At 45.4% G+C, this 25628-nt stretch overlaps 1 protein-coding gene across 6 annotated transcripts in view; it reads right to left on the bottom strand.

Moving 5' to 3' along the window:
* The window catches only part of LOC124044052 (leucine-rich repeat and calponin homology domain-containing protein 1-like), a 115854-nt gene that overhangs the window by 24324 nt on the left and 65902 nt on the right, over positions 1-25628 (bottom strand). For all 6 annotated transcript variants that reach the window (XM_046363413.1, XM_046363411.1, XM_046363412.1 and 3 more), the window contains exons 5-11: positions 12548-12684; positions 11985-12115; positions 10982-11069; positions 10246-10351; positions 7837-7943; positions 5218-5285; positions 4504-4584 (exon numbers count right to left, since the gene is read on the bottom strand). In XM_046363413.1, coding sequence (XP_046219369.1) covers positions 4504-4584; positions 5218-5285; positions 7837-7943; positions 10246-10351; positions 10982-11069; positions 11985-12115; positions 12548-12684 — 718 coding nt within the window. The remainder of the gene's footprint in view (positions 1-4503; positions 4585-5217; positions 5286-7836; positions 7944-10245; positions 10352-10981; positions 11070-11984; positions 12116-12547; positions 12685-25628) is intronic.

Genomic DNA, 25628 nt, shown 5'->3' on the forward strand with positions numbered 1-25628 from the left:
AACCCCAACTTAATTAAGTCTATAATTAATAGCGTAACTTAAATGTGCCTGGCTTTATAAATCATCCATATACACTGATCAAAAAAATAAAGGGAACACTTAAACAACAATGTAACTCCAAGTCAATCACACTTCTGTGAAATCAAACTGTCCACTTAGGAAGCAACACTGATTGACAATACATTTCACATGCTGTTGTGCAAATGGTATAGACAACAGGTGGAAATTATAGGCAATTTGCAAGACACCCCCCCCCCCCAATAAAGGAGTGGTTCTGCAGGTGGTGACCACAGACCACTTCTCAGTTCCTATGCTTCCTGGCTGATGTTTTGGTCACTTCTGAATGCGGGTGGTGCTTTCACTCTAGTGGTAGCATGAGACGGAGTCTACAACCCACACAAGTGGCTCAGGTAATGCAGCTCATCCAGGATGGCACATCAATGCGAGCTGTGGCAAGAAGGTTTGCTGTGTCTGTCAGTGTAGTGTCCAGAGCATGGAGGCGCTACCAGGAGACAGGCCAGTACATCAGGAGACGCGGAGGAGGCCAACAACCCAGCAGCAGGACCGCTACCTCCGCCTTTGTGCAAGGAGGAGCACTGCCAGAGCCCTGCAAAATGACCTCCAGCAGGCCACAAATGTGCATGTGTCTGCTCAAATGGTCAGAAACAGACTCCATGAGGGTGCTATGAGGGCCCGACGTCCACAGGTGGAGGTTGTGCTTACAGCCCAACACCGTGCAGGACGTTTGGCATTTGCCAGAGAACACCAAGATTGGTAAATTCGCCACTGGCGCCCTGTGCTCTTCACAGATGAAAGCAGGTTCACACTGAGCACATGTGACAGACGTGACAGAGTCTGGAGACGCCGGGGAGAACGTTCTGCTGCCTGCAACATCCTCCAGCATGACCGGTTTGGCGATGGGTCAGTCATAGTGTGGGGTGGCATTTCTTTGGGGGGGCCGCACAGCCCTCCATGTGCTCGCCAGACGTAGCCTGACTGCCATTAGGTACCGAGATGAGATCCTCAGACCCCTTGTGAGACCATATGCTGTTGCGGTTGGCCCTGGGTTCCTCCTAATGCAAGACAATGCTAGACCTCATGTGGCTGGAGTGTGTCAGCAGTTCCTGCAAGAGGAAGGCATTGATGCTATGGACTGGCCCGCCCGTTCCCCAGACCTGAATCCAATTGAGCACATCTGGGACACCATGTCTCGCTCCATCCACCAACGCCACGTTGCACCACAGACTGTCCAGGAGCTGTAGGCCTAAGCTGTAGGCCTAAGAGCATGTCCTGTTTAATCTTAATACCATAACTTACTTAGGGCTATATTTCAATATATAGGCTACTGTATCAATCAACCATTCATTTGTTCATGCCATCACAGCATACGAGACATACAATCAAGCATTTTCGTTTTAAAAAATGAACAAAAGGAGCTGCCTAAACAATAAATAAACCGCAATTCCCAAATGCATGCAAATGTGTTTAGTCTGCTATAATAAAGGCTTTATAGATTATACTTTTCCCCCGTTAGAACAGAGTCTCTGGTACACGTATTTAGTATTGTCTAAACTGTTCCAAATGGCCAGAAACAAAATACTATTGTAATCTAACAGCAACATAAGTCACAACACTTTCTGCTATACCCTCCTTTATCTTGATCTCCAGTAGTCTCTTCAACTAAGTCAAATGTCTTCAATAGATCTGACTTCACCTTTCCCTCCTGAGCAACCAGTAAACATTCACCCATTTCAAGTTGCTTTCACGTCCTCCGCATCCATTTTGCTGGCGACATTACTGTGCTTGGAGTTTGTTATAACCAATTTATTGATGTGATTTTGATAGGCTATAGGTCAGGCCCTATTGGTCACATGTATGCAACTCTTAAATATTTCACGTAAAGAGAGCAAGGGTTGAGTGAACAGGGATTGTATTTCATAAACAAATTAGGGATTTGGGTAACAGAACTTGTCAGTCAGAAACAACGCCCTTGCCGTCTCTGCCTGGTCAACTCCCCTCTCTCCGCTGAGATTCTCTGCATCTGACCCCATTACGGGGGCTTAATCCCTGACTTACGAGTGCTCTTCCATGCCATACCTAGGAGGGGTGCGACACTTGACGGACGTGATCTTCCTGTCTGGATTTGCTCCCCCTCGGGCTGTGCGGTGGAGGGGATCTTTGTGGGCTATACTCAGCCTTGTCTCAGGGTAGTAAGTTGGTGGTCTGTTGATATCCCTCTAGTGGTGTGGGGGCTGTGCTTTGGCAAAGTGGGTGGGGTTATATCCTGGCTGATAGACCCTATCCGGGGTTATTGTCGGACAGGGCCACAGTGTCCACCGCCCCCCCCCGTCTCAGCCTCCACTATCCACTTTTATTGAACCTTTATTTAACTAGGCTAGTCAGATTTAGTCACATTCTTATTTTACAACGATGGCCTACCACGGCCAAACCCTCACCTAACCCGGACAACACTGGGCCAATTGTGCGCCTTACCTATGGGACTCCCGATCAAGGCCGGTTGTGATACAGCCCGGGATCGAACCCGGGTCTGTAGTGACACCTCTAGCACTGAGAGGTAGACCACTGTGCCACTCGAGAGCCTGCATCTATGCTGCAATAGTCTATGTGCCGGGGGGCTAGTGTCAGTGGATTATATCTGGTGTAATTCTCCTGTCTTATCTGGTGTCCTGTGTGAATTTAAGTATGCTCCCTCTAATTATATATTCCTCCCCTCCCGGAAGACCTGAGCCCTAGGACCATGCCTCAGGACTACCTAGCCTGATGACTCACGGCTGTCCCCAGTCCACCTAGTCGTTCTGCTGCTTCAGTTTCAACTATTCTGTCTGTGGCAATGGAACCCTGACCTATTTACCGGACGTGCTTCCTTGTCCCAGACCTGCTGTTTTTCTCTCTTGCCCTCTTTACCGCACCTGCTGTCTCGACCTCTGTATGCTCGGCTATGAAAGGCAAACAGACATTTACTCCTGAGGTACTGACATGTTGCACCCGCTAAAACCACTGATTATTATTTGACCGCGCTGGTCATCTATCTATCTTGAAGAACAATCTGGTCTTAATGGCCGTGTACTCTTATAATCTCCACCCGGCACAGCCAGAAGAGGACTGGCTACCCCTTAGAGCCTGGTTCCTCTCTAGGTCCCTTCCTAGGTTCCTGCCTTTCTAGGGAGTTTTTCTTAGCCACCATGCTTCTACATCTACATTGCTTGCCATTTGGGGTTTAGGCTGGGTTTCTGTATAAGCACTTGTGACATTTGCTGATGTGAAAAAGGGCTTTAAAAATACATTTGATTGATGTTGAAGCTTCAGCACGGACAGCGCAATAAACACTTGGTGTGCTGTGGTGCCTTTTCTCTGCAGTGGGGAGGAGAGTGAGACAACATGCGCCAGGTCACATAGGCACTTGCTGTCATTTCTTTTTTACACTGACCATCGGCTCTTTCCGGAGTCATTTGTGAGTCTTAATTATTTAATCAAATAGTGTGCTTAAAGCATCAGACAAGCTCAGTGCATATGTAGTTGATTTTATTCAAACATATAGGGTGTCTATATAAGGAAAAATATGTTTAGATGGAAGTTAGAGGTCCTGTTCCGAAATAGACACAAAAAAGTCCAGAACCCAAAATGCATAAATACATTTTTAAAACCTGTTCCGAAAGAACAACCAGAACCATCCCCTTATGGACCCGGTCTGATCCGAGTGAGAGAAGCAGCAGAAAAGCCCATTGTTTTGCCATTTTATTAAACCGGAGCCATGGAGAAAAGGGAGAGAGGGAGAGGCACAGAGCAAGCAGCTCTAGGCTATAGGGAGTGGAGGCCGTACAGTGTGTGTGTGTAATTCAACGAAGCAGGCACAGAGGGAGAGACCGCAACCACTTAACTCCCACTAGACTAACTTCTTGCTAGTTATTTATCATCCCATCCGATTACATAGTACCTGTCTTGACTGCTTCAAATCAAGAGGATTTAGCTAACTAGGCTAACCATAATGTTACTGAGCTTCTCACCGTCCTACAGTTAGCTTACACATAACAACACCTCCATTCGGATTATAGACTAAATAGCAGTTTACCTGTAGGCTTTAGGTCTTTCTCATTTCAGTTTTAATTCTGCCATTTAATTCCATCTACCATTGATTAGATATACCCTAACTTGCTTGCTATACAAGATGAGCAGCAATATAATTGTCTCTCTCTGGAAGCGCAAGGATCAGAGGGCATGCCTTTTTTTGCTAATTTTTCCACATGATCAATATAGAGCCGCATCATGCAGCCCATATGTTTAGACTTCTAAGACATTCTCAAGTTTATAAGCCTATCACAACTAAATAAATAACAGTTGTATTGTGATAGTGTAGGCTACTGCATATTACACGGATTTTTCTAACTTGTAAAAACATTTCTAAAGGCGTGCATCAACAGCTTGTATGCACGTAAGCCTGGAGGTGCTAAACATGTTTATGCTAAGTATCATAATGGTGCCCACCTGTTAGGGTCTTGTAGTAGCTCCACAGCCTCCTTCAGCTGGTTGATCATGGCAATGTGTGTTCCTTCTGTGACCTTTGACCTATGGGCCAGGAAACAGGAAGTGAGTCATCTTGTTTACAATTCAGAACCACGTTTCACCAAGACATAATATTTTTGGAAGATGACAACATTCACATGAAGAATATTTTAAATGCTAACCTAATGTTGCCCTGGTATAGATATCAAAGGCACAACCAAAATACATCATGTGGTTTGTAGCAGAACACACATAGCTTTGCTGTGGCAAGAAAATAGTATGGTGATGGTCTGTTTAAATAAAGAGAATTTCTCCAAGCCTCTTTTTGGGCCACATTCGACAGCGTGGGTCTAAGAAAACAGCGACCACAGTATAGAAGAGCCAAGAACAACTTGGGAGGAGCACAGCTTCTTAAAAAACACCAAAGACCTTTCTACATTGGCCTCGGGTAAAGAGCTGAGAGTGTACATCAATCAATGTGAATACAGATTGACAAAGAGTACTACTGTCTATGGATGCATAAAGACAAAAATAACACCTTATACTGTAGCCCAGAGAGAGAAAGAGAGAGAGAGAAAGGACAGAAACAGACCAACACAGAGACACACCCACTACAGTGAACAGAGAGAGGGATGTAAAAAGGAGAGAACTGGATGGATGACGAGATGAAAGACGGATGGATGGAGGGATACTCACGTCTGTTCAGAGGCCCAGTGTGTTTCTTCTTCTATCCTGAGGGGCTCGTCGTAGTCTGCCGCCCGTCCCTGCACGAGCAGGAATACACACACACCGAGTTACACACACGCGACATCAGCTGCAGTCAGGTCATATGATCCAGAGGACCAGCCAGCGATTGGTTGCGGTTCAACATAACCGTCACTAGACTTTTTCATAGTGAGTGAGAGAGTGAATAAGCAGGCCAGTATGCCACCTCTCACACTCCCCCTCCCTCGTTCAAAGATCTGCTGACACAATCCACATGGGGTTGAAGATGAGACCACCCTATCAATTCAATTCAATTCATGGGCTCTATTGGCATGGGAAACATGTTTATATTGCCAAAGCAAGTGAAATAGATAAACAATAGTGGAATAAACCAGAAATTAACAGTAAATATTACACTCACAAGTCTCAAATGTCATTAAGTTTCAAATGTCATTATGGCTATGTACAGTGTTTATACCTCGCTGTCACATGCCCATGGGGACAGCAGGGGAGGGAGGTGAGAGTAAAAGACGGAGAATAGTGGGAATAGTAATCAAGAGTTCCAGGAGTTTTTCCTGACCCTAATCTGAAGATATCATCCATACTGGCCTAATGAGATGACTGAGATATCATCCATACTGGCCTATTGAGATTAGAGGTCGACCGATTAATTAGGGCCGATTTCAAGTTTTCATGACAATCGCCGATATAAAAAAAATATATACGTATTTATATTTTTTAATACCTTTATTTAACTAGGCAAGTTAGTTAAGAACACATTCTTATTTTCAATGACGGCCAAGGAACGGTGGGTTAACCGCCTCGTTCAGGGGCAGAACGACAGATTTTCACCGTGTCAGCTCGGGGGATCCAATCTTGCAACTTTATAGTTAAATAGTCCAACGCAATAACGACCTGCCTCTCTCCTTGCATTCCACAAGGAGACTGTTGCACGAATGCAGTAAGCCAAGGTAAATTGCTAGCTAGCATTAAACTTATCTTATAAAAAACAAATCAATCATAATCACTAGTTACATGGTTGATGATATTACTAGATATTATCTAGCGTGTCCTGCGTTGCATATAATCTGACTGAGCATACAAGTATCTAAGTATCTGACTGAGCGGTGGTAGGCAGAAGCAGGCGTGTAAACATTAATTCAAACAGCACTTTCGTGCGTTTTGCCAGCAGCTCTTTGTTGTGTGTCAAGCATTGCGCCGTTTATGACTTCAAGCCTATCAACTCCCGAGATGAGGCTGGTGTAACCGAAGTGAAATGGCTAGCTAGTAAGCGCGCGATAATAGCGTTTCAAACATCACTCGCTCTGAGCCTTCTAGTAGTTGTTCCCCTTGCTCTGCATGGGTAACGCTGCTTCGATGGTGGCTGTTGTCATTGTGTTGCTGGTTCGAGCCCAGGGAGGAGTGAGGAGAGGGACGGAAGCTATACTGTTACACTGGCAATACTAAAGTGCCTGTAAGAACATCTAATAGTCAAAGGTTAATGAAATACAAATGGTATAGAGGGAAATAGTCCTATTATTCCTATAATAACTACAACCTAAAACTTCTTACCTGGGAATATTAAAGACTCATGTTAAAAGGAACCACCTTCTTTCATATGTTCTCATATTCTGAGCAAGGAACTGAAACGTTAGCTTTCTTACATAGCACATATTGCACTTTTACTTTCTTCTCCAACACTTTGTTTTTGCATTATTTAAACCAAATTGAACATGTTTCATTATTTATTTGAGGCTAAATTGATTTTTATTGATGTATTATATTAAGTTAAAATAAGTGTTCATTCAGTATTGTTGTAATTATCATTATTACAAATAAATAAATACAAATCATCCAATTAATCGGTATCGGCGTTGAAAAATCATAATCGGTCGACCTCTAATTGAGATGACTGGGTTATCATCCATACTGGCCTATTGAGATGACTAAGATATCATCCATACTGGCCTATTGAGATGACTGATATATCATGATCTAAATTGCAATCTAAATGATTACTGAAGATTTATATTCCATCCATATGCATTAACGTTACAGTATCATTAATGGCCATTAATCAAGCCTACCGGCCATCCAAAGGTCTTCACCAAGAGTTGATGGATAAAAGTGTGATCGGTTAAACAGTACTGGTGTCATAGAGAACGAATGTAATATACATGAGACTGGAAGTCTGAACACATCAGCTCCACTTTTCATTCTGTTAAAAACACCAATCCTTTCATTATTTACAGCACGGCCATTTCCCTATGGGTCTTTTACAATACAGACAGCCTTAATGATGCACAGTATCATCCTTAGTAACAGCTCCAGAGTCCGTCTAGACATCTAGCTCATAATGGATGATGCTGAGTCCCAGGTAGAAAAAGTTGACCCAAAATCACCTATTAATGGAGTAGTTCACCCCAAATGTCAAAATGTATGAATTCAACAAGTTGCTCACCTAATTAACTTTAGACCAAATCTTTCAGTGAGTGAGTGAGTGAGTGAGTGAGTGAGTGAGTGAGTGAGTGAGTGAGTGAGTGAGTGAGTGAGTGAGTGAGTGAGTGAGTGAGTGAGTGAGTGAGAGAGAGAGAGAGAGAATGGCCTTGCCTTGATGTAGCTGACAAAGCAGTTGCTGAGAGCAGAAGAGTCTCTGTAGCCAAACTGTTCCTTCAGGGCCTCAGTGGGGCTCTCCTCTATCAGTCGCACCCCGTCCGCTACAGGGGGCAGAGATCGAGGTCAGAGATCAATGGAAAGAATGTCACAGTTCAAAGGCTGTACTGTATAGAGACACTGTCCCTATATATATAGGTTGAGAATTGTCACGCCTTGGTCATTGTATTTTGTATTTTTTTTATATGTTTGGGTAGGCCAGGGTGTGACATGGGTTTATATGTTGTATTCGTATTGGGGTTTGTATTATTTGGGATTGCGGCTGATTAGGGAGGAAATGTATGAGTCTGCTGTTAAGGCAAAGCTCACTCTCTCGCATCCATCCGAGCTCTGCTAATATAACAGCCCAGATAGTCTGAGGCAGCTGTATTGTCCTCTCTGCTACACTTTTCCACAGGATGGATAAGTCCACCATGTTGCATTTTTTCCAATAAATTATAGGGCTTAGTGACTAAAAGGTGACGGCCTTCATCTCATCTGAGTCAGTCTGATCAAGCCTGCCATTTAACACAAACTCAGCAAAAAAAGAAATGTCCTCACTGTCAACTGTGTTTATTTTCAGCAAACTTAACATGTGTAAATATTTGCATGAACATAACAAGATTCAACAACTGAGACATAAACTGAACAAGTTCCACAGACATGTGACTAACAGAAATTGAATAATGTGTCCCTGAGCAAAGGGGGGGGGGGTTCAAAATCAAAAGTAAGTCAGTATCTGGTGTGGCCACCAGCTGCATTAAGCTAGGTCCAATGATGCTGTGACACACCACCCCAGACCATGACTGACCCTCCACCTCCAAATCGATCCCGCTCCAGAGTACAGGCCTCGGTGTAATGCTCATTCCTTCGACGATAAACGCGAATCCGACCATCACCCCTGGTGAGACAAAACCGCGACTCGTTAGTGAAGAGCACTTTTTGCCAGTCCTGTCTGGTCCAGCGACAGTGGATTTTTTCCCATAGGCAACGTTGTTGCCGGTGATGTCTGGTGTGGACCTGCCTTACAACAGGCCTACAAGCACTCAGTCCAGCCTCCCTCAGCCTATTGCAGACAGTCTGAGCATTGATGGAGGGTTCCTGGTGTAACTCAGGTAGTTGTTGTTGCCATCCTGTACCTGTCCAGCAGGTGTGATGTTCGGGTGTACAGATCCTGTGCAGGTGTTGTTACACGTGTTCTGCAATGGCGAGGACAATCAACTGTCCGTCCTGTCCTCCTGTAGCACTGTCTTAGGCGTCTCACAGTACAGACATTGCAATTTATTTCCCTGGCCACATCTGCAGCCCTCATGCCTCCTTGCAGCATGCCTAAGGCACGTTCACGCAGATGAGCACGGACCCTGGGCATCTTTTTTTTGTGTCTTTTTCAGTCAGTAGAAAGGCCTCATTATAGTGTCCTACTTTTTCATAACTGTGACCTTAATTGCCTACCGCCTGTAAGCTGTTAGTACCTTAACGACCGTTCCACAGGTGCATATTCAATTCTTCGTTTATGGTTCTTTGAACAAGCATGGGAAACTGTGTTTAAACCCTTTACAATGAAAATCTGTGAAGTTATTTGGATTTGAACTAATTATCTTTGAAAGACAGGGTCCTGAAAAAGGGACGTTTCTTTTTTTGCTGAGTTTACATGTTACTGTTACAGTCTCACACCACCTTCACTTTCAACACCATTCCCACCCAGTCTGAGGACCGCCAGCCTATCAGTGACCCCCTCCCAGACTACTCCCTGTGTGTGCCGACATAGCCTTCCTGGTGTATATCTTTACTTCCTGTCCCCACCTCTCTCTCACACACACACACACACACACACACACACACACACACACACACACACACACACACACACACACACACACACACACACACACACACACACACACACACACACACACACACACACACACACACACACACACACACACACACACACAGAGTTTAGCCAGGGTCAACACTGCCCCAGAGCTCCCTCAGTCTTTCTCAAAAACAACAATCTGGGGAAAAACTCCCACTGAGCCACATAGAGACACCGGAAACATCTCTTTTATCCCACGTCCTCTCTTTAGAACAACAGAAAGTGTTTCTATTCTGTTTCCTCTTGTGGCAGATAGGGGCGTAACATAAACCAGAGGCCTCTCTACAGTGTCTATCTGGGCAGTGTTCCTGTGTTATCCTAATCTGAGGATGTAACACACAGCCCTGCTGGCTGTTCTCTTCTCCCATTCAGGAGGGCTGGTATCGGGGATGGGTGGCTACTCATTGACAGGGTCGGTGGGTGGAGTGGGGTGGAGATATCCTTACTGAGAGTGTCAGAGACGTGTGGCGTTGTAGGTGTGTGTGTGTTACCTGTGAGGGCGCTGATGTGTTCGCTGGAGTCGTCTTTGCTTAGCCCCTCCTCCTCTGTGATGTGGGACATGGGGACATTGAGACTCAAGCTGTCCTCGTCTGAGGGCTGAAACAACCACACAGCTCAGTTACCAAAAACATTAGCAAACATTTCTGTTACCAACAGATATCTAAGCACTTCAGCTGGTACAACTGGTACAGTATTTCAGTCAGAATCAGCCGAATGTTTCAGCTGACAAAAAACAACCAGATATTCTGTCAAATGCATCATTCCAGAGAACTGTCGTATCATACCTGACAATATCTTCTTCACTACTTCAATCTGATCAGCACAAAATACACTGAGGTCATGGATGAATGTGTACCGGTAGAAAAGTAAGAAAGAACAAAAAATTTTAAAAAAGAAACTCCCAAAAAAGAAAGGGAATAAGACAAAGAAAAGAAAGACAAAGATAGCCTGCTATCCTCAGGCGGTGGCTATGTGCTCAGCAGGCACAGTACAGCCTAGAACAGCTCTGAAGAAATGGTGACTATTCAACATCACTAGGGAGATGTGCTATTTCTTGCATAATATTATTATATACATTTCTAAACTTTCTGAAGTCATGGCGTAGAAAATGAAGGGAACGTTCAATGGCAATGTATAATGTCGGACACCTACGGTGTAATCAATGCAAATGTTACACACAAATGCATGCGGACGTGCGCACACAACAAACACAAACACTCATTCTACCTCGGTGGCAGACAGTCTCTTGTCCCCGTTGTCACTGCCAACTCCTGAGTCAGTGTCCTGTTTCTTATTCTGGTCAATGTCCTCCGTGCTGAGAGGAGAGGGGTGAGAGGATTATGGGACGGCCAGGGTCAGGAGGTAAAGACGCACACGGAGGAGGAAAGAGGAGAGAAACTGACAGAGCAGTCTAATCGCTCCGATCACAGTGGAGAAGCACGGCTCTGTCACACTTTCTCTCGCTCCGTCTCTCACACACATGGAAGCTAGGTTTAAGGGAAGTTATCCACGGAACAGTCTCCAGACAACTGAACACGAGATTCTCTCTCTCACACACACACACACACACACACACACACACACCTTGTCGTTTCTAGGCCACCTACATTTGCATCCCAAGGGAGCATGTTCACAGATCAGAGTGAAGCATATGGCATTCTGTCCTTATCTTCATTCACATAAACACGCTAGATCCAATTCTGGCCTCACACAGACTTAATCATTATTACCATTCAATATATAAACTTTATGAGAATCCATGTGAATACAGTTCTACTAAAGCATTGGGCCAGGGTGTTGGATCCTTCTACTATGGCTCTATGGCTGAATTATAAATAGCTCTGCTGTTCTTTTCCTCCACTGCCAGGAGTGTGTGTGTGTGAGTGGGATGTGAGTGTGAGTGTCGAAGCTCTCCAGGACAAAAGGAACATTTGTCCTGCCCACGCTTTGCAGTGGGGAGGGTTATAGGGGTGGGGGTGGACATTACAGGGCACATTACAGAACATAACATCCTCCCTCCCTGTAAAACACTTCACTCTCATACACACTGTGAGAGGAAGGCTCAGCAGCAGCACTATAACAACAGGTAGAAATGGAGAATCTGGCAACACTCCGTGGTAAAGAAATCAGAGGTTGCCAATACTGGCCCTAGAGAGCCAAAGTGTGTGCAGGCTTTTGTACCAGCCCAGCAATAACAGTTGCCTCCCTTAGGGTTGCCATAGCAACTCACCTGCCAGTGGTGGGGCGTGATAGGCTGAGACGCTCCATGACAGGCAGGTAGAGAGAGTCAGGCATCTTGTCACTCCGACACGCCTCGATGCTCAGGTACTTAAATACGTGAACTTTTCCCTTTATGCAGATCTAGAAAACAGATAGAAAACAGATGATGATAGAAAAGTAGAAGGTACACAAATAATTCCACTATATGGAAAGCTAAAACAAAATAAACAGTGACATGGTCAATAGAATGCCCTATGATGAATGCTACTACATTCCACTGCAGCGTATGTCATGCCAAGCTGTGGAGAAAGCAATAGCCCCATGCAGACCCAGACTAGGGACGGCCATTTAAAGTATTTTCACTATTCAAATAATATGACATTTTTTCAGATATCCGGACATTTGAAATACATTGCGTTATTTGTGAACATTATGTGCTCAGACAAAGCCTTTTCATTGTTAAAATAGGCCTATTTATTTGTACTTTTATGAATAGGCCTACTTGCAAGTAATCGAATACTAACGTCCATTCGTATATTTGATTATCTGTGCCCATCCCTAACCCAGACTGACCTGTGCAGGTGGGCTCTGTAGGGGGTTGTTCTCCAGCTGTAGTGACTGAAGCTGGGACATTTTCCTGTAGCACACTGGGATGGTGGACACCTTGTTACAGGAGAAATCAAACTTCACCAGGGGAAGCTCCGCCAAGTCTGAGGGCGAACACACAATTCGTAGAGTTAGAGGAATAAATGATGTGTGTGTGTGTGTGTGTCAACAGCTCTGGGACTCCAGTGGTCTCCTGAGGGTCCTCGTTGCCAGGGAGCGACATGGAGCTCCATCCACCTATCAGGTGAGAGCTTACAGCCCTGTCCGTCATCCTGGGGAAGAGGGAATGTCCACAAGAACAACATCTACATAACCCACATCAACAACCCAGTATAAACACCCAGACAACCTCTGAGCAACATCCACAGAACCCAGAGTGTGTGGGTTGACAAGGTCATGACTAGGATCATCAGACATAACTTTCCCCTCTAGAAACCCCCACAGCCCAGCAGGAGCAGTTATGATACTTCAAGGGTTCCTCAATGCCAAAGTTCCACTAACATGGACCATGCCAAAATGTAAAAATAAACTGGAGGAACGCATCTTAGGCACTAACCTCGGCACAAACCACTATGGCCCTGTCCATGTGGGAGGAGAGACATAGCTAGGGAACAGAAGAACCCCAGACAGAGAGGCTGACTATCACAACATTGGAAAATACTGATCAAATAAATAGCAGCTATTAGGCTGGGTGTTACTGGTGTAGCGTTGTCGTATCATATGTATTTAAATGAGCAACATTGGATAAAGTAGTCCTGGAATCAGACAGAGAGAAAACAGACAGTGAAAGATCAATGACAGAGAGAGAAATATGGTAAATATATTAACAGCCCAGCCAGCACATTTGGTTCCTTGGAAGTTGTGGAAACGTACATTTTTGGTTTCGCATTGATTCTGGGAACAAAGCTAAGAACGAAAGTGAAAATTTCACCAGTAAATATTTAGGTTGAAGGCAGGTTCTGAGAACGTTTTAATATGGTTCCCTAACATTTTCCTGAGAGGTTTTATTAATGTTCTGAAAATTATTGGAATATTGGAAGGTAATTAAATAACATTGAGAACATGTTGCAATAAGACTTTTTATAACACCGTTAGCTTAGTTTGGGTTAAATGTTTTGAACTCCATACACAGAAATTCTGATAAAATGACTCTAAATAGAACAATGAGGAAACCTGTAAAAAGCAAAAGTACTGAAATTCCCACAGAAGAACGTTGTTTCTTAAAGTTCTCTGAACATGAGGAAACCTGAAGTACAGAAATTCTCAGCTAAAGAAACATGGTTCTCAGAACGTTATGAGCTAGCTGAGTATCCTGCACCATTCCCATAAGTTTGTGGGAGGGTTGTATGCTAAATAATCACAGGACAAGCAAGCTCTCACAAAACACATGCTTCTCAGAATGTTACGTGCTAGCTAGGAGAGAAAGAGTAACAGACAGAGCTAGAGAGTTTCAGAGTTTCTGTGCCAGCAACACATTACTCAAAAAGGTCGAAATTCAAGCGAAAAAAATGACGACTATATCTCTCTGACAACCTTTTAGAATTAAAATCCCTGAGATGAAAGATAAATATTGGCTTTGAGGACATGAGGGTGAGCTCCAAATATAATTTTTTTAACCAACCAGTATTCTACTCTTCTTAATTAGCTGAAATGAGAAAGTCTGTCACATCCTCTTCCCTCAAGGTCACCCCTTAAAATAACTTATGAGGGACTTCCACCATCATTCAGTCTAAAAAGGGAGACATCTCATTCTGAATAGTACAGTAAATCAATTCCATTTCCCAAGCTTTCAAGAACTTTACCAACATTTTCTACAACAGGATTTCAACCTCCAGACAATATTTTCAGAATCTATATCACCTACTGCATTTCCTATTCCCCAAATTGGGTACACGCGATGCCCCTCAGGGGTACCCCAAATAAAAATGTGATTCACATTCTTTTACATTTGTGGCTTTTTCAAGAATCTCAAATATAAAATACATTTGGGTTTGTTAAACAGTTTTTTGGTTACGACATGATTCCATATGTGTTATTTAATAGTGTTGATGTCTTCACTATTATTTACAATGTAGAAAATAGTGAAAAATAAAGATAAACCCTTGAATGAGTAGGTGTTTTGACCGGTAGCGTATGTGAGAGTGGATTCCCGACCCTCACTAGTATGAAAACTAAACACAGGCACAGACTGTGTGTGGGAAATGACTTAACACTGAGACTCTCTCCAACATAACCCAACATTGCAGAGTTATATGCATCCTTTCAAGCACACCCTTCTCATTAACCAGTGGTAAGTAATTCACAATTTCGATTAACAAATAAGGTTTTAATAAATATTTTTTCATTTACCCCCCAATTTCGTGTTTCCAATTGGTAGTTAGTCTTGTCTCATCGCAGCAACTTCCGTACGAACTCGGGAGAGGCGAAGGTCAGAGCCGTGCGTTCCCCCAAAACCCAAGCCACACTGCTTCTTGACACAATGCTCACTTAACCCGGAAGCCAGCCGCACCAACGTGTCAGAGGAAACACCGTATACCTGGCGACAGTGTCAGCCTGCACTGCGCCCAGCCTGCACTGCGCCCAGCCCGCCACAGAAGTCATCAATGCGCGATGGGACAAGGACATCCCTGCTGGCCAAACCCTCCCCTAATCTGGACGATGCTGGGCCAATTGTACGCCACCCCATGGGTCTCCCGGTCGCGGCCAGCTGTGACAGAGCCTGGACTCGAACCCAGAATCTCTAGGGGCACAGCTAGCACTTCCTTAGACCACTGCACAACTCGGGAGGCCCCAAATAAGGTTTTATATGTAAGATGGCTAAATAAAGAGCAAAATAATTGATTATTATTATTTGTGCCTTGGTCCTATAAGAGCTCTTTGTCACTTCCCACGAGCCCGGTTGTGAAAACACTCGTTCTTATGTTTAATAAATGTATCGTACAGTGTGTATGTGTGTGTGGCAGGCTTAGAATGATGTCAAAAAACAACATTTGAGAATGCGCTGACCCTGGTGCTAGAGGGGGTATAGAGCTGGACGTTGAATGAAGGGGTACGGGACAATAAAAAGTTTGGGAACCACTGACCTACTGAATCAGTAACCATAGGAATTTCCAAAAACCAACAAAGAAACCCTTTCCTTCAGTAAACCTCAAAGGCAAGATGACTAAAATACTTGAGTGCCTTGGTGGTCCAGTAAGGGTGTTTCAACAAAAAGACATTTGAGGAGGGACGCACCGAAAGTTCAACAACCATTCATCTAAAACCCGATTTCCCAACATCCCCTCCTCCCCAGGGCTCTCGTCCAATCCACTATCTCCTCTCCTGTCCTCCACTAACGGATTCGAGCCTCCTGGCCAGATTAAGGCTCATCAATCAAACCCAGAGAGGATGGAGCATCTGCAGCAGGATCATAAAGCACTTTCTGTAAATCTGCAAGAGACCCGCACACGAGGAAAATATGTAGTACGACTGGTCGGAAAAATACTCTTGTCCATCATTCAGACAACGAGAGGTTCTGACAGATGGTGGGTGGCGTCTCTGGGACAGAGAGCTGTCCTGTCACAGACGTATTTTACTAGACCTCTCAAACCACAAAGACCACTGTTAAAATACCCCTAGGCCCTAAGACATACCAGGAGACTGGATCAGAGACACCATATATCTGTCTGAGACAGACATACACTGAACAAAAATATAAAAAATGCAATATGTAAAAAAAGTGTTGGTCCCATGATTAATGAGTTGAAATAAAACATTCCAGAAAGGTTCCATAAGCACAAAAAAACTCTCTCAAATTTTGCGCAGACATTTGTTTACATCCCTCTTAGAGAGTTTTTCTCCATTGCCAAGATAATCCATCCATCTGACAGGTGTGGCATATCAAGACGCTCATTAAACAGCATGATCATTACACAGGCGCACCTTGTGCTGGGTACAATAAAAGGTCACTAAAACAGGGGTGGGCAATTCCAGTCCTCGAGGGCCTGATTGATGTCACAGTTTTTCCCCAGCCCCAGCTAACACACCTGACTAGAATAAACACCTAATCATGATCTTCAGTTTAGAATGCAATTTGATTAAATCAGCTGTGTTTTCTAGGGATGGAGAAAAAGTGTGACACCAATCAGGCCCTCGAGGACTGGAGTTGCCCCCCCCGCTCTAAAATGTTCAGTTGTCACAGAACACAATGCCACAGACGTTCCAAGTTGAGGGAGTGTGCAATTGGCATGCTGACTGCAGGAATGTCCACCAGATCTGTTGCCAGAGAATTTAATGTTAATTTCTCTACCATAAACTGCCTCCAATGTCATTTTAGAGAATTTGACAGTACGTCCAACTTGTCACAGCAGACCATGTGTAACCATGCCAACCCAGGACCTTCAAATCCGGCTTCTTCACCTGCGGGATCGTCTGAGACAAGCCACCTGGACAGCTGATGAAACGGTGGGTTTGCACAACAGAATAATTTCTGAACAAACTGTCAGAAAGTCTCAGGGAAGCTCATCTGTGTGCTCGTCGTCCTTACCAGAGACCTAGTGCAGTTTGGCGTCGTAAGCGACTTCAGTGGGCAAATGCTCATCTTCGATGGCCACTGACACGCTGGAGAACTGTGCTCTTCATAGATGAATCCCTGTTTCAACTGTAGCAGGCAGTTTGGGCATCGTGTGGGTGAGCAGTTTTCTGGTGTCATCGTTGTGACCAGAGTGCCCTACGGTGGCGTTATGGTATGGGTAGGCATAAGCTACAGACAACAAACACAATTACATTTTATCAGTGGCAATTTGAAGGCACAAAGATACAGTGACAAGATCCTGAAGCTCATTGTTGTGCCATTCATCCGCCGCCATCATCTCATGTTTCAGCATGATAACGCACCGCCCCTTTACACAATCTGTACACAATTCCTGGAAGTTGAAAATGTCCCAGTTCTTCCATGGCCTGCATACTCACCAGACATATCACCCATTGAGCATGTTTAGGATGCTCTGGATTGACGTGTATGACAGCGTGTTCCAGTTCCCGCCAATATCCACAAACTTTGCACAGCCATTGAAGAGGAGTGGGACAACATTCCACAGGCCACAATTAACAGTCTGATCAACTCTATGAGAAGGAGATGTGTTGCGCTGCATGAGGCAAATGGTGGTCACACCAGGTACTGACTGATTTTATGATACACGCCCCTACTTTATTTTGAAAGGTCTCTGTGACCAACAGAGGCATATTTGTATTCCAAGTCATGTGAAATCCACAATGTAGGGCCTAATCAATTTATCTGAATTGACTGATCTCCTTATATGAACTGTAACTCTGTAAAATCTTTGAAATTGTTGCATTTTGTGTTTATATTTTTGTTCAGTGGGTCTGTGATTTGGCTGGGCTCAGATATCAGTTACTTGGAATATAGTTCAGAATATATAAACACATTCAGCACGGCTGTGACCAATGTTCCCTCAAACTTTTTGGGGCACTGAGAAAATGTTTGGTCTTGTGACCAGAAACCTGGTGATTGTGAGAATTTTGCTTACAGTGAACACTGAGGCTGTATCCTTAGTAGCCGATAGTAGCCGATAGTGTCATGTTTTGTCTTAGATTGTCTTGTCATTTTGCTTTTCCCTCTGTTCATTTTCCCCCTGCTGGTCTTTTTAGGTTCGTTCCCCTTTTTCTCTCTCTCCCTTCCTCTCTCTCTTCTCTCTATCGTTCCGTTCCTGCTCCCAGCTGTTCCTATTCCCCTAATCAATCATTTAGTCTTCCCACACCTGTTCCTTATCTTTTCCCCTGATTAGAGTCCCTATTTCTTCCCTTGTTTTCCGTTCCTGTCCTGTCGGATCCTTGTCTATTGTTCACCGTGCTGTGTCTGTGTATCGCCCTGTCGTGTCGTGTTTCCCTCAGATGCTGCGTGGAGAGCAGGTGTCTGAGTCTGCTAGGTTCAAGTGCCTTCCCGAGGCAACCTGCAGTTCTTGATCGAGTCTCCAGTCTGTTCTCGTCATTACGAGTGGAATTATGTCTTATGTTTGTAGAATTACTTTACTGGATTAAAGACTCTGTTTTCGCCAAGTCGCTTTTGGGTCCTCATTCACCTGCATGACAGAAGGATCCGACCAAGGAATGGACCCAGCGACTACATACGTTCGTAACACTGCCGTCGAGATCCAAGGAGCCATGCTCGGCAGACACGAGCAGGAATTGTCTGCTGCTCGCCATGCCGTGGAGAACCTGGCCGCTCAGGTTTCCGACCTCTCTGGACAGTTCCAGAGTCTTCGTCTCGTGCCACCTGTTACTTCCTGGCCTGCCGAGCCTCCGGAACCTAGGGTTAATAACCCACCTTGCTACTCCGGGCAGCCCACGGAGTGCTGCTCCTTTCTCACCCAGTGTGATATTGTGTTCTCTCTCCAACCCAACACATACTCTAGCGAGAGAGCTCGGGTTGCTTACGTCATTTCACTCCTTACTGGCCGGGCTCGAGAGTGGGGCACAGCTATCTGGGAGGCAAGGGCTGATTGTTCAAACAATTACCAGAACTTTAAAGAGGAGATGATTCGGGTTTTTGACCGTTCAGTTTTTGGTAGGGAGGCTTCTAGGGCCCTGGCTTCCCTATGCCAAGGTGATCGATCCATAACGGATTACTCTATAGTTTCGCACTCTTGCTGCCTCTAGTGACTGGAACGAGCCGGCGCTGCTCGCTCGTTTTCTGGAGGGACTCCACGCAGTGGTCAAAGATGAGATTCTCTCTCGGGAGGTTCCTTCCAGTGTGGACTCTTTGATTGCTCTCGCCATCCGCATAGAACGACCTTTTAGATCTTCGTCACCAAGCTCGTGGAAGAGAGCTCGCGTCAACGGTGTTTCCCTGCTCCGCATCGCAACCATCTCCCTCCTCTGGCTCAGAGACTGAGCCCATGCAGCTGGGAGGTATTCACATCTCGACCAAGGAGAGGGAACGGAGGATCACCAACCGCCTGTGCCTCTATTGCGGATTTGATGGACATTTTGTCAATTCATGTCCAGTAAAAGGCCAGAGCTCATCAGTAAGCGGAGGGCTACTGGTGAGCGCTACTACTCAGGTCTCTTCATCTAGATCCTGTACTACTATGTCGGTCCATTTACGCTGGACTGGTTCGGGTGCTACATGCAGTGCCTTGATTGACTCTGGGGCTGAGGGTTGTTTCATGGACGAAGCATGGGTTCGGAAACATAACATTCCTTTCAGACAGTTAGACAAGCCTACGCCCATGTTTGCCTTAGATGGTAGTCATCTTCCCAGTATCAGATTTGAGACACTACCTTCAACTCTCACAGTATCTGGTAACCACAGTGAGACTATTTCTTTTTTGATTTTTCGTTCACCTTTTACACCTGTTGTTTTGGGTCATCCCTGGCTAGTATGTCATAATCCTTCTATTAATTGGTCTAGTAATTCTATCCTATCCTGGAACGTTTCTTGTCATGTGAAGTGCTTAATGTCTGCCATCCCTCCCATTTCTTCTGTCCCCACTTCTCAGGAGGAACCTGGCGATTTGACAGGAGTGCCGGAGGAATATCATGATCTGCGCACGGTCTTCAGTCGGTCCCGAGCCAACTCCCTTCCTCCTCACCGGTCGTATGATTGTAGTATTGATCTCCTTCCGGGGACCACTCCTCCTCGGGGTAGACTATACTCTCTGTCGGCTCCCGAACGTAAGGCTCTCGAGGATTATTTATCTGTGTCTCTTGACGCCGGTACCATAGTGCCTTCTTCCTCTCCGGCCGGGGCGGGGTTCTTTTTGTTAAGAAGAAGGACGGTACTCTGCGCCCTGCGTGGATTATCGAGGGCTGAATGACATAACGGTTAAGAATCGTTATCCGCTTCCCCTTATGTCATCAGCCTTCGAGATTCTGCAGGGAGCCAGGTGCTTTACTAAGTTGGACCTTCGTAACGCTTACCATCTCGTGCGCATGAGAGAGGGGGACGAGTGGAAAACGGCGTTTAACACTCCGTTAGGGCATTTTGAGTACCGGGTTCTGCCGTTTGGTCTCGCCAATGCGCCAGCTGTTTTTCAGGCATTAGTTAATGATGTTCTGAGAGACATGCTGAACATCTTTGTTTTTGTCTATCTTGACGATATCCTGATTTTTTCACCGTCACTCGAGATTCATGTTCAGCACGTTCGACGTGTTCTACAGCGCCTTTTAGAGAATTGTCTCTACGTGAAGGCTGAGAAGTGCTCTTTTCATGTCTCCTCCGTTACTTTTCTCGGTTCCGTTATTTCCGCTGAAGGCATTCAGATGGATTCCGCTAAGGTCCAAGCTGTCAGTGATTGGCCCGTTCCAAGGTCACGTGTCGAGTTGCAGCGCTTTTTAGGTTTCGCTAATTTCTATCGGCGTTTCATTCGTAATTTCGGTCAAGTTGCTGCCCCTCTCACAGCTCTTACTTCTGTCAAGACGTGTTTTAAGTGGTCCGGTTCCGCCCAGGGAGCTTTTGATCTTCTAAAAGAACGTTTTACGTCCGCTCCTATCCTCGTTACTCCTGACGTCACTAGACAATTCATTGTCGAGGTTGACGCTTCAGAGGTAGGCGTGGGAGCCATTCTATCCCAGCGCTTCCAGTCTGACGATAAGGTTCATCCTTGCGCTTATTTTTCTCATCGCCTGTCGCCATCCGAACGCAACTATGATGTGGGTAACCGCGAACTGCTCGCCATCCGCTTAGCCCTAGGCGAATGGCGACAGTGGTTGGAGGGGGCGACCGTTCCTTTTGTCGTTTGGACAGACCATAAGAACCTTGAGTACATCCGTTCTGCCAAACGACTTAATGCCCGTCAAGCTCGTTGGGCGTTGTTTTTCGCTCGTTTCGAGTTTGTGATTTCTTACCGTCCGGGTAGCAAGAACACCAAGCCTGATGCCTTATCCCGTCTGTTTAGTTCTTCTGTGGCTTCTACTGATCCCGAGGGGATTCTTCCTTATGGGCGTGTTGTCGGGTTGACAGTCTGGGGAATTGAAAGACAGGTTAAGCAAGCACTCACGCACACTGCGTCGCCGCGCGCTTGTCCTAGTAACCTCCTTTTCGTTCCTGTTTCCACTCGTCTGGCTGTTCTTCAGTGGGCTCACTCTGCCAAGTTAGCTGGTCATCCCGGTGTTCGAGGCACTCTTGCGTCTATTCGCCAGCGCTTTTGGTGGCCGACTCAGGAGCGTGACACGCGCCGTTTCGTGGCTGCTTGTTCGGACTGCGCGCAGACTAAGTCGGGTAACTCTCCTCCTGCCGGTCGTCTCAGACCGCTCCCCATTCCTTCTCGACCATGGTCTCACATCGCCCTAGACTTCATTACCGGTCTGCCTTTGTCTGCGGGGAAGACTGTGATTCTTACGGTTGTCGATAGGTTCTCTAAGGCGGCACATTTCATTCCCCTCGCTAAACTTCCTTCCGCTAAGGAGACGGCACAAATCATCATCGAGAATGTGTTCAGAATTCATGGCCTCCCGTTAGACGCCGTTTCAGACAGAGGCCCGCAATTCACGTCACAGTTTTGGAGGGAGTTCTGTCGTTTGATTGGTGCGTCCGTCAGTCTCTCTTCCGGGTTTCATCCCCAGTCTAACGGTCAAGCAGAGAGGGCCAATCAGACGATTGGTCGCATACTACGCAGCCTTTCTTTCAGAAACCCTGCGTCTTGGGCAGAACAGCTCACAACTCGCTTCCTTTGTCTGCTACCGGGTTATCTCCGTTTCAGAGTAGTCTGGGTTACCAGCCTCCTCTGTTCTCATCCCAGCTTGCCGAGTCCAGCGTTCCCTCCGCTCAAGCGTTTGTCCAACGTTGTGAGCGCACCTGGAGGAGGGTGAGGTCTGCACTTTGCCGTTACAGGGCACAGACTGTGAGAGCCGCCAATAAACGCAGGATTAAGAGTCCAAGGTATTGTTGCGGCCAGAGAGTGTGGCTTTCCACTCGCAACCTTCCTCTTACGACAGCTTCTCGTAAGTTGACTCCGCGGTTCATTGGTCCGTTCCGTGTCTCCCAGGTCGTCAATCCTGTCGCTGTGCGACTGCTTCTTCCGCGACATCTTCGTCGCGTCCATCCTGTCTTCCATGTCTCCTGTGTCAAGCCCTTTCTTCGCACCCCGTTCGTCTTCCCTCCCCCTCCCGTCCTTGTCGAGAGCGCACCTATTTACAAGGTACGTAGGATCATGGACATGCGTTCTCGGGGACGGGGTCACCAATACTTAGTGGATTGGGAGGGTTACGGTCCTGAGGAGAGGAGTTGGGTTCCGTCTCGGGACGTGCTGGACCGTTCACTCATTGATGATTTCCTCCGTTGCCGCCAGGATTCCTCCTCGAGTGCGCCAGGAGGCGCTCGGTGAGTGGGGGGGTACTGTCATGTTTTGTCTTAGATTGTCTTGTCATTTTGCTTTTCCCTCTGTTCATTTTCCCCCTGCTGGTCTTTTTAGGTTCGTTCCCCTTTTTCTCTCTCCCTTCCTCTCTCTCTTCTCTCTATCGTTCCGTTCCTGCTCCCAGCTGTTCCTATTCCCCTAATCAATCATTTAGTCTTCCCACACCTGTTCCTTATCTTTTCCCCTGATTAGAGTCCCTATTTCTTCCCTTGTTTTCCGTTCCTGTCCTGTCGGATCCTTGTCTATTGTTCACCGTGCTGTGTCTGTGTATCGCCCTGTCGTGTCGTGTTTCCCTCAGATGCTGCGTGGAGAGCAGGTGTCTGAGTCTGCTAGGTTCAAGTGCCTTCCCGAGGCAACCTGCAGTTCTTGATCGAGTCTCCAGTCTGTTCTCGTCATTACGAGTGGAATTATGTCTTATGTTTGTAGAATTACTTTACTGGATTAAAGACTCTGTTTTCGCCAAGTCGCTTTTGGGTCCTCATTCACCTGCATGACAGATAGGCTATTGTGGCAATTTGAGTATAACGTAGTTCTACCAACAAAACAAAACGGAGCAAATCCCATAACATTATTAAATGTAAATAGCTTTTGATTTCTATGATTATAGTCTACAGTAGCCTATACGTGCTGTTCAATGCAGGCCTACATTGCATGAGACTTTTAAACACGTTTTTACATTATGAAGGGCTTGACATTAATTCATGATGTTTTACTTGGTCTGTGACGCTATAGGCCAAATATGTTTTAGGTTATGTTCATTTGTATTGTGTTGTAGGAAGCAAAAAACACTTACAATGAATTATCATTACCATACAGAGAATTAGACAATGTAGCCTACCCCTCTGCCGATTGGCTTATTTGCACAGTCAAGCCAGTCTAAAAATACAACACTGCCCCTTTATAAGCTTTTTACCTGACTGGCTGTTCAAAGACAACTTGAAATGTAGCCTACACGTTTTGTGCTCTTGTAGGAAGCAGTAACACCCCATTGCTGAACTATACTTATCTATAACTGGGCTAATAACTCGCCAACTAGCAAAGAATATCAACAAATGTGCACACGTGCGGATCAAATCTGAAAAACCCATTCCCTCCCGGGTGATTGAAAGACTGATCGTGGGCTACCCCGCCAATAGAATTCTACTCCTACAAGAAAATCAAAGACTCAATCTTTCAAAGTTAGATTTGTTTTTGGTTTGTTGCACTGAAAAGTTGCTGATATAATGTTGAGTCGATCACAGAAAAAACATTGATCTATATTTTTTATTTTACCTTTATTTAACTTGGCAAGTCAGTTAAGAACAAATTCTTATTTTCAATGATGGCCTAGGAACAGTGGGTTAACTGCCTGTTCAAGGGCAGAACGACAGATTTGTATCTTGTCAGCTCGGGGATTTGAACTTGCAACCTTCCGGTTACTACTCCAACGCTCTAACCACTAGGCTACCCTGCCGACCCATATAGCGCGAACTCAGTGAAATTCCATCTCTCGCTTGCATCTCTGCGCTGCAATCATGGAGGTAATCTGTTGTGCACACGTGCAATTTATAGTTAACATTAGCTATGATTGAATAACCATGTAAAACTTTTTTTCAAAACTTTTTAAAATAGGCCCTACATTCATTAACTTTATTTTCATGTACAGTGTATTGGGAAAGTATTCAGACCCCTTCACTTTTCCACATTTTGTATTCTGCCATATTCTAAATAGGATTAAATTGTCCCCCCCCCCCCCCCCCAATCTACACACAATACCCCATGAATGACAAGGCAAAAACAGGTTCAGAAATTTTAGCAAAAACAAAAACATTACTAAAAAAAGAAAAGAAATGTAACATTTACACAAGTATTCAGACCATATACGAAGAACCTTTGGCAGAGATTACAGCCACGAGTTTTCTTAGATACAGTATGATGCTACAAACTTGGCACACCTGTATTTGGAGAGTTTCTTCCATTCTTCTCTGCAGATCCTCTATCATATCTAATTTCAGGTCTCTCCAGAGCTGTTAGATCGGGTTCAAGTCTGGGATCTGGCTGGGCCACTCAAGGACATTCAGAGACTTGTCCCGAAGCCACTTCTGCTTTGTCTTGGCTGTGTGCTTAGGGTCATTGTCCTGTTGGAAGGTGAACCTTCGCCCCAGTCTGAGGTCATGAGAACTCTGGAGCAGGTTTTCATCAAGGACCTCTCTGTACTTTGATCCGTCTTTGCCTTGATCCTGACAAGTCTCCCAGTCCCTGCCGCTGAAAAACATACCCACAGCATGATGCTGCCACTACCATGCTTCACCATAGGCAGCATTCGCACAAAACGTGAACCACCGCATTTAACCATTGAAAGATGACTGGGAATATGGCCGAATATAAACAGTGTAGTTATTTAATCCGCAAGGCAATCAAACAAGACAAATGTCGGTATAGGGACAAAGTGGAGTCGGAATTCAACGGCTCAGACACGAGACGTATGTGGCAGGGTCTACAGGCAATTACGGTCTACAAAAAGAAAACCAGCCACGGACACAGATGTCTTCCATCCAGACAAACTAAACACCTTCTTTGCCCGCTTTGAGGATAATACAGTGCCACCGACGCAGCCCGCTACCAAGGACTGCGGGCCCCCCCTCTCCTTCTCCGTGCCCGACGTGACAAAGACAATTAAACGTGTTAACCCTCGTAAGGTTGCTGGCCAAGAC

Source organism: Oncorhynchus gorbuscha, linkage group LG09, assembly GCF_021184085.1.
Source record: "Oncorhynchus gorbuscha isolate QuinsamMale2020 ecotype Even-year linkage group LG09, OgorEven_v1.0, whole genome shotgun sequence".
NCBI lineage: Eukaryota > Metazoa > Chordata > Actinopteri > Salmoniformes > Salmonidae > Oncorhynchus > Oncorhynchus gorbuscha.